General features: G+C 38.2%; 1 protein-coding gene across 1 annotated transcript; it reads left to right on the forward strand.

Annotated features, from left to right (window-relative positions):
• Positions 1 to 1100: 1100 nt before the first annotated feature.
• On the forward strand, positions 1101 to 9250 carry chrna1 (cholinergic receptor, nicotinic, alpha 1 (muscle)). Its single transcript, XM_063491448.1, has 9 exons — positions 1101 to 1298; positions 6462 to 6506; positions 6872 to 6981; positions 7134 to 7329; positions 7427 to 7664; positions 7777 to 8000; positions 8106 to 8220; positions 8322 to 8446; positions 9122 to 9250. The coding sequence occupies exons 1-9, from the start codon at positions 1101 to 1103 to the stop codon at positions 9248 to 9250; spliced, it is 1380 nt and encodes a 459-aa protein (XP_063347518.1).
• The last annotated feature ends 473 nt before the right edge of the window (positions 9251 to 9723 follow it).

The following is a 9723-nucleotide window of genomic DNA, read 5'->3' on the forward strand; positions in this document are numbered from 1 at the left end:
AAACAAAAAAAATAGGTGAGGAGAGAGAGAGAGAGAGAGAGAGAGAGAGGGGTTAAGAGCAGGTTTAGTGTTCGGAACTCAAGCCGATCTAAACTTAATGTCAAATGGATTAGCCAGGGTTGGTATTCCCAAACATCCTAAGACCCCAAAAGTTCACCAAGGACTTATAAGACTTGCAGACTTGTAGAAACAGATTTGATTACAGTGTTCATATGACATTCAGTGCAGAGGCTTTTCACCATTATAAAATGGCCACCATTTGTTGCTGTTACTGTTGATCTGTTTGCATCTGTCCATCCCTGCCTCTGTCCTTCTCTCTTCCATATGCAGTCTAGCTTTCTCTGAGATGAACTCAATGTTTCAGATTACTTGTGGTAAGTCAGGTATAGCAACAAATACCTTTGAGAACAATATTGAGAGGCTAAATTAGAATAGAGACTAGAATATAATAGAATAGAATAGCCCTTTATTGTCATAGTACATTTCAAAGTCCATTCTGAAAACCACTTGCCTTTCACGGATGCTGATTTTTGAAACATTGAAATATTACATTGCAATCAGCCAGTGATGTATAAGTGATAAGAACATGAGCAGGTGAGACAGTCAACGGAAAATATCTGAGTCCTTCTCACCCTCTCACTTCGTCTGTCACTTGAGAAGAGACCAGGTAAGTAAGGGGAAACCACACCTATTGTAACATTTACCAGAAATTTATATCACCATGGTAACAAATTTGAGACAAAGCAATAATCCAAAGGAACTACATCCGCAATACTCAAAAATACACATTTTGGTCCCTACATCAGGAAAATGGAGTGTAAATCACAGAAAATGTAATCTACTGCCTTCCCCGTCACTTCAGAGAAAATATTTTTAGGGATACTTGGGTGGCAAGATGTTCTACTTATCATGCAATGCTGTCACAGTGACTTCAAAATATAGTTAGTAATGGCTGTGTGGTGAAGAGTTAGTGTGCAAAAATCAATACCTCGTAAGTAAAATTCCTTCCAATAAATCTGACACTTTTTAAATTAATAATTCGACAACCCAGACTGTCTTCAGCTTCTTTATCGATCAGTCTGCTAAAGTCTGACACCATTATGCTGTCGGTTTCAATCATCCTGACTGCCCAAACTTTATTTTTGTTTGTTCTAAATGTAGAATGTTGCTCAAACGATGAGACGACGCTGGTGAAACGACTGTTCACTGGTTACAACAAAGTGGTTCGTCCCGTTAACCACTTCAGTGAAGCTGTAGTGGTTACTGTGGGATTACAGTTAATACAGCTTATAAGTGTGGTAAGTCTGTAACTCTTTGTCTGCATTTTACATGAAGAAAGATATGAACAGCTGTCGCCACTGTGTTGTTTTCTGACTTTGACCTTTTGACTGTAATTGCAGTTTCTCTAAAAGGACAAACTCAATCAACGATTGTTGGTTTAAATTTCAAATACTAACCAATATAATGAAATTACAATAACCAAAGATTTTTGATTATGGAGGAGCTGGCCTTAAGGTGTTCAATGAAAATGACTATGGTGACAGGGAATGATTTGTTCACAAAGGTAAATGCACCTTCATAGTCTTAGGCTGAAATTGGACAAACTGGAAAGTGTTACAGATGATGACTGTCTAAATCAGGCAGGGAAAAATGCTGCAAGACACAGTGACTGAAATGAACCCAGAAATTACTTGTTGTTGATGTTAGAACTAAAAACTGGGCAAAGGCACTGAATCACAGACATTGTTGCACTTTCGATTCACTATGGTTAGACCAAAAAATAAAAAATAATAAAAATAATAATAATAATAATAATCAAGCAGTGGTCCATCTTTATTTATTATTTATTTTCTCAAAGAGAAGAACTTTACGCACAGACAAGGAAATATGCTTAGATGATATTGGTTCTCTTTGGATCTGCCTTCATATATGAACAAACATTCTTTGTGATGAAGTTCAAGCTAATCCAGATCCTCTTGCGGTCATGATCACCTGCCTGCTGTTCTTCATATTACAACCTCAAACATTGGACTTGACTTCAGTGCACGTGTTCAAGCCCAAACAGACCAGATTTCTCGCAATGAACAGGGAAAAAAAACTGAAAACTGCAGATTAGATCATAAAACTGCAAGCAAAATAGCATTAGCACAGAGTTAGGTCTTTAAATTTGTTTTGGGTAATGTTGAATCAATATTGATAAACTGTAAGTGCCTTTATTATCCCTGTTTTACATTTTCATTGCCTTATTGTGGGATCTACACTTAACAGTAACATTTATAAAGAGATCAAAATAATATTGAGCAGAACTGAGTTGAGCTTATTGCTGCATTGCCCCACAACTTTCTCAGCTTCTCATGTGCCCCCTAAAAGTAATTAATGCAAACATATGTAACTCCTGCCAAATAAGTGCACAAAATTGACAGAGGTTAAAGGAACACTGTGTTTGACTGAAAAATAAAGTATTTAGAGAGGGCATTAAAGTCATGTGTCAATATGATCCCAAGCTTTTCTTTTTTGACTGTATTCAACAGGAAAGCAAAATAATAAAAAGGACCATACATAATTAAATCTCAGTCAGTGCCACGGAGATAATACCATTATTCTGGAAAGAAATTATTATACCAAATGTTATAAACTGGATAAGACAAACAAAAGAACATACGTAATGAAGTCTTTAAAAGATGAGGACTGCCATGTGCTGATTTGGAGGACCAGTTTTGTTTTTGTAGTGCCCTGTATAAAACTGGAACTCCAAAGAGTGGACATTTTCCATTATATAAAATTAGAATAATTCATATCAAGTCATGCAGCAATATCACTTTGCTTGGTACTGAACAAACCAAATCAGTTCTAAAAACCTAGATAACACATGAAGAAACCAAGAAATGTCAAATAACACAAATGATAAGAGATATAACACCACAAGCAGTTACTTAATCTGCCACATACATACCCAAATCTCATTTATACCAGAAGATGACAAGCCACCCAAACAACCAGGGTGTTTTGGGGGTGTAGACACCCTGTTAAGACCAAGACTTGAACTCAGACATGTTCCGGAGATATCCTGTTAATGAGAATACAAAGCAAAAACGTGACAAGCTGCCATCTAAGGGTTACACCCCAGCATAACACCAAACTGGTACTTGACTATTCCAGCTATGGCTGAATTTAAGACACAAGAACCAGGATAACAACAAGCATATAGGATGGCACAGCAGCCTCAAAGAAGCGATACAGGTATAAATAAATAAAAAAAAAGAGCAACTCTCATTATGTGTAGTTCTCCTTCTATGTTTATTAAGTCCATGAAGATGACTAGGTTTGACAGTCTCTGGGACAGTCCCTTCATCCATTTTATTCCTCTTAAGAGATGGAAAAGGTCTTCTCGTTTCCTCTTGTCACTTCAGTTTTACCCCAAGCAGTTTATAGTGGACAACAAATTAGTATTACCAGTGCTGACAAAAAAGATGAAAAGTTAATAACGTCAAGAGGGTACTGCTTTGTATGCCAAACCAAAATAAAATAATCATAAAAATGTTTATACCTCGTGTTAACCCAAGTGTGTTCATATTACCAAAAATGTAAAATACAAAAAAATGAGAAAGTGTTTGTTAAAATTTTAGTTAAATTAAATCCATTTTAGCCTCAAACATGAAACATGAATGCTAGTTCACAGTTGGCTAATTTCCCTGTTAACCACAAAACCAAGGAGAAAAAAAAATTTCAAGACATGAGCAAAGCGAATTCCCAACCTGTTAAACCCCAACGCCCCCAATGCCGGGGGCAAGAGTGGGAACATCTGGTTTCATGGACCATGTTGCTAGGGCTGTTTCTCAATATACGTACTTGTGTGTACCTGCGTTCACGTGGACTTGTGATATATCATCAGTCGCAGACCAAATATGGTTCCAAATCAAAGTACACATCAAGTATGCTCAAAATTCCCTGATGTGTTCTCGCTCCTTCCATTTTATCAAGCATTGGTGGTGACTTGTGTGAACTTGGTACAGCCAAATATCCCAGAATACATTTTGTCCAAAACTCAAACGCGGCAATGGTGGAGGAGGGGAGCTAAACTTTTAAGATATTTCCAGGTGAGAATGTACCTGTGTAAACTTCAAATATCTGCTCAATTTATAAAGACATCGCATATTTTCAAAATTGCTCTGACGTTTTCGGAGACGTCTGTTACCCCACTAGCTCAATAGCTCAGCGGTCCCCAAACCCAGGGCCACAGACCGGTACCGGTCCGTGAGTCGTTTGGTACCGGGCCGCGAGAGTTGAGGCTCGGGTGTGAAATTTATGGTTTTCAGGGATTTTATTGTTTTTTTTTATTGTTATTTTTCTATGGTTTTTATCTTTAACTCTGTTTCCCTGGGTCTTTTCCCATGTGTTATGAGTAAATTTTCCTTTTTTTGGTACCGGTACTGGTTTTATTTAGTTGTATTTACAGCGACATCTTAAAGGCCGGTCCGTGAAAATATTATTACCGGTCCGTGGCTCAAAAAAGGTTGGGGACCGCTGCAATAGCTGACAGGGTGGTCAAGGCTCACTAGAACCGGCGAGAACAGCGGACTCCCGGTACATCATTTTTAACCCACCCCCCGCGGTCTTTCGCACCTCAGGTTAAACATAATATACAAGTCACTTAGCTTCTAAAAGTTAAGGTTTGGTTTATTTTGGTGTTTTATTTGTTCCTGAGTAAATCAGTTTGGCTGAGATTAAAGTTAAGCTTCATAACTGTACCGTTTTATTTAATACTTAAATCTTACTTGGAGAGCTGTCAGTGTATTTTAAATTTCACCAGTCATACCACCTGATGTAAAATGTTCTGTTCTTATTTAAAAAGCTGACAGGGAATTAAATCTAACATTAAAAATATTTAAATTCAGGAGCAAAAACAGCATGTTAATACATGGAGATCCTGAAGCCTGCTCCAAAAATGATCAGATTATATTTTAAATATTTGTTTAATTCTTTTCCAAACCTCAGCAACTTGTAAGTTTTGAGTGTCTACTAAAATGAAAATAAAACCGTTCTAACATCTCACCTGTTTGTTATTATTCACACACCTATCCTATTTTTATTAATAGAGAGAAAAGCTTGTGTTTCTGTCATGTAGTGATTGTGCTTAACTGTATGAAGCTTATTAGACATTATGAAACAGATGACACGTAAAAGCGAATTTTGCAAAAGTGCTTAAGATAATTTTTTTTTTCTTAAAAAAAAATCTACATCATGTGTAATTTTTTTCATGTCATGTGTAATTTCCATTGCAAATATGAATCACAGTTAAATTAAGAGGGAATGGCAGTAAAAACTCCGGAATGGAGATGTCATCAAGTACATTACCGTTCCAATTGTAGAATGATCGCGCTGCGTTCTCGGACTCCTGTGTGAACTTATAAAGTCTACTACATAGTCTACTAGACTAATTGAGAAATGCTCCTCCTGTGGTATTCACAGAAACGGCATACAAAACATTGCTACGACCACTAAGACGACAAACAATTAAAAGCGCATTACAGCACATTCCGCAAAATGTCGTAAACACAAAGCAGGAATGTTCGATTCACCTGATGGCAGGTACACGGACAATTAACACCTGGACTCAAAGCCGGCATCTCGCAGATTCCAAAACAGCAAGTTTCGTCACACTGCGACCAAAATTCACTAAACCAGCAGCAAAAGAAGACCAAAACTATGATTCACTTTTAGAAAACAGTGAATTATGTCTTACCTGTGCTGTCTTTCTTGCATCCAAAACAAGTTTCCACCGCTGCCAGCTACATTAACTGAATAACTGCATCTCCCACAATGCCTCGGAGCCATTTTCTGTCAAAAAAAATCGCCAAAGTCAGCCCGATGACAGAGATTTTACTGGACAATGGCCGTTTATCAATGCCCAAGTACGCGAGTACGTACTCGCGTTCTCGGTGAGTACGTACTCGCCGAGAACGCACGGGAGTACGTACCCGCCGAGAACGCGAGCACGGACTCGCGATATGTACAATTGGAACACCTGCGTACGTGATGATGTCACAGGTCCGGAATTTTTACTGCCGTCCCCTCTTAATTTAACTGTGAGTAACATGTTATGAAGCTTAACTTTAATCACAGCCAAACCGGTTTACTCAGGAACAAATAAAACACTGAAATGAACCAAACATTAACATTTAGAAGTGATCTAAGTGACTTATATATCATTTTTAACCTCAGAAATAACCTTTGGGGTTCAAGATGTTAAATTTGGATTATTTTTATTGTGATTGATAACTAAAATATGGGGTGATGCCAGCAAGAAATTAAAAAAAAAAAGATGTTACCATCATTTTGTTTTGTTTTTACTTTTTACTTTTTAATACAGGTCATGTAAACATGTATGTGGGGTAGACATCACAAAATAAATTGTCATAAAAATGTTTTCACCTGTTCTTGACCTTTTTGTCTTTTCCCAGGATGAAGTTAACCAAATTGTGACCAGTAATGTCCGTCTCCGACAGGTAAGTCTGTGTGACTACAACTGGCCATGCATTATAACTTTAAGTGGGACTGCACACCATTTGAAGGTTGGCCTAATGCTATGGACATCAGTGAAAGTTACAAGTTACCAGAAAATCACAAGCTTCGCAGATTTCGATGAATATGATGCAAAGCACTGAAGAAAATAAGTCATAAAAAATAAATTAAAATATAATGTAATTGATTCCCTCCCAGCATTCCACTTTGTCCCACACAAGCACTGCGTTTGTCCCACAGTTACTTTATTGGGATCTGGTCATCCCATTTAATCCTCTAATCGGCATCACATAGCTAAATACAACCTTAGGAGTGAAATAATGATCTAAGATTTTTACTCACTTTACAGCAATGGGTAGACGTTAACTTACGGTGGAATCCTGAAGACTATGGAGGAATCAGAAAGATCAGAGTTCCTTCATCTGACATATGGAAACCTGACCTTGTGTTATACAACAAGTAATTTTCATTTCTCTGTGTGTTAAAAAAAAACAAAACTATATTTGGTGAGGGTGGGGGGGGTGGTTTGGGTTTTTTTTAATGACTTGCTGCTCCACTTACATGCTTGGTTTTCCTTTGCCTCTGTCCTCTACCCTCCTTTTCATCTGCAGTGCTGATGGTGATTTTGCCATCATCCATGAAACTAAAGTCCTGCTAGAGTACACTGGCAAGATAATATGGAACCCTCCAGCCATCTTTAAGAGTTACTGCGAGATTGTTGTCCTTCACTTCCCATTTGACCTACAGAACTGTACTATGAAATTAGGAACCTGGACATACGATGGCCTGCTGGTCGTAATCAACCCGGTGAGTGTAAATGCTTTTTTTAATCTGGGAATTTAGACTGTGTGCAAAACAGCTGAACATGGTGACGCTAAAATGTTTGTGAACCACTGTCTTTTAGGAGAGTGATCGACCTGACCTCAGTAACTTCATGGAGTCAGGTGAATGGGTGTTAAAAGACTACAAAGGGTGGAAGCACTGGGTGTACTACACTTGCTGTCCTGACACACCATACCTGGACATTACCTACCATTTCCTGATGTTGCGACTGCCTCTCTATTTTATCGTTAACGTCATAATTCCCTGCATGCTGTTCTCTTTTCTCACCGGATTGGTCTTCTACCTGCCTACTGACTCTGGTACGTTCATTCTGCAAGCTTGATAGGTAACAAAAAACAATTGTCAGTGATTTTTTTTTTCACATTATTTTTGAGATATAAAGAACTTAGAGGTGGTTCACTTTCTCTGCAGGTGAAAAGATGACTCTCTCCATCTCTGTCCTGCTGTCTCTGACTGTCTTCTTGCTGGTTATTGTGGAGCTGATCCCCTCCACTTCGAGTGCTGTTCCCCTCATAGGGAAATACATGCTCTTCACAATGGTAATGGTCATCGCCTCCATCATCATCACTGTCATCGTCATCAACACACATCATCGCTCACCAAGTACGCACACCATGCCGGGGTGGATCCGTAAGGTTTGTATGGGGGTATTTTTTCTCTCTCCACTTGTAATAAATGGGAAATATTGTTGCTGTTTTATAAGACTAGTAAAATCATAATTTTATCTCCCTGCATCTCAGGTCTTCATTGAAACCATTCCCAACATGATGTTCTTCTCAACAATGAAGCGCCCCAGTCAGGAGATTCGGCAGAAGAGGCTGTTCCCTACTGACATGGACATTTCCGACATCTCAGGTGAGGCTAAACTGCAACTCCCATTACCATTATTGTATGCTAGTGAACAGTTTTAGTTTAAGTCTGTCCTAAAATTGTTGACCTTCCTCTCTCCTCTGTAGGTAATCCTACCCCGACGGCTGTCACCTATCAGTCCCCCATTGTTAAAAACCCTGATGTTCGTAGCGCAATCGAGGGGGTGAAGTACATCGCAGAGACTATGAAGTCAGATGAAGAATTTAACAATGTAAGAGAAAATCTGCATGAATTATTGATAGTGTATCAATCCATAAAAGTTCTTAGAAGTTCAGAGCCTTGCATTCAACTCCCCAGCCATTCCTATGCTTCTCTAAAACTTAAAAGAATCTACAAGTGTAGGCACAGTAATCAAAACTTTTTACATTTCTCCTCTGAATCTGGATCTAAATGAAATGGCCAAAGAGACAATGGTTTAATGGTTTAATTTTAATTAATTAAATGGAAGGTTAGAATGACAGTAAGTGTGCCAAACTGTGTGGCCCCAGGAAGTCACCCCATCTGGGGAAACTCAGTCTAATCCACAGTTCTCCAAAAAACTACTACTTGTTGTTTATAGTTTGGCTTTCATATTAATAAAACTAATATAATGTTTTGAATGTATAAGCTAAGCTAAGCTTACTGGCTTCTACTTTCTAGATTAATCATTTCTACACCAATGAGAATGACAGGAGTCTTTCTTATCTTCTGCCAATAAATGTAGTCCACAAAATCTTATCTGACAGATAACAAGGCAACATTAGGCAATCTGATTTTCCACATCTTTTAGCAATGTTATTGATTCAATTGAAAAGCTTATCTCTTTTTGTGTCCCAGCAACTGATCAGTAAATTCCAAATATGTGAATGCTCAAAGTTAAAGTTTCTTCCATACCGTCTTAATGCAGGCAGCAGAGGAGTGGAAGTTCGTTGCCATGGTTTTGGATCACATCCTGCTCTGTGTGTTCATGGCTGTGTGCATCATCGGGACTCTTGCTGTCTTTGCTGGGAGACTCATTGAGCTCAACACACTGTAGAGGCCTTCATGATGGAGGAGAATGCATTCATCCCACTGTCCCTCACCCACAGATAGGCAGTCAAAGGTCGAGCTAATTTCAAAATTCTGTTCAGGGCCTTTACTCGTGTTGACTTTGAATGTGCAAAAATATTTTTTTACTTTTATTAAGAGGTCTGCAGTAAAAACTCCAGGCTCAGAGGTATGATGATACACAAATATCTTGATGGGTTATACTGGGTCACACAAAGCTGTTCTTGTTATTAGCAATCCAGCATTGTTCTATTGTTTCTCTTGTATTTCTACAGTTGGTGATTGCTGCCCTCACAATTGCGCACACTGTTATTTTACATTTATGTAAAATCACGAACAGTAGTTGTTATGTTGTCATATTTGGCAGCTTGATTTAAGGTTTGTGTGATTGGTTCTCTTAAATGTTATTGTCAGATGTTGTCTTGGATTATTTTCCCCTTGGAACTTTTATTGATTGGTTTT

Source organism: Pelmatolapia mariae, linkage group LG13 (genome assembly GCF_036321145.2).
Source record: "Pelmatolapia mariae isolate MD_Pm_ZW linkage group LG13, Pm_UMD_F_2, whole genome shotgun sequence".
Taxonomy (NCBI): Eukaryota; Metazoa; Chordata; class Actinopteri; order Cichliformes; family Cichlidae; genus Pelmatolapia; species Pelmatolapia mariae.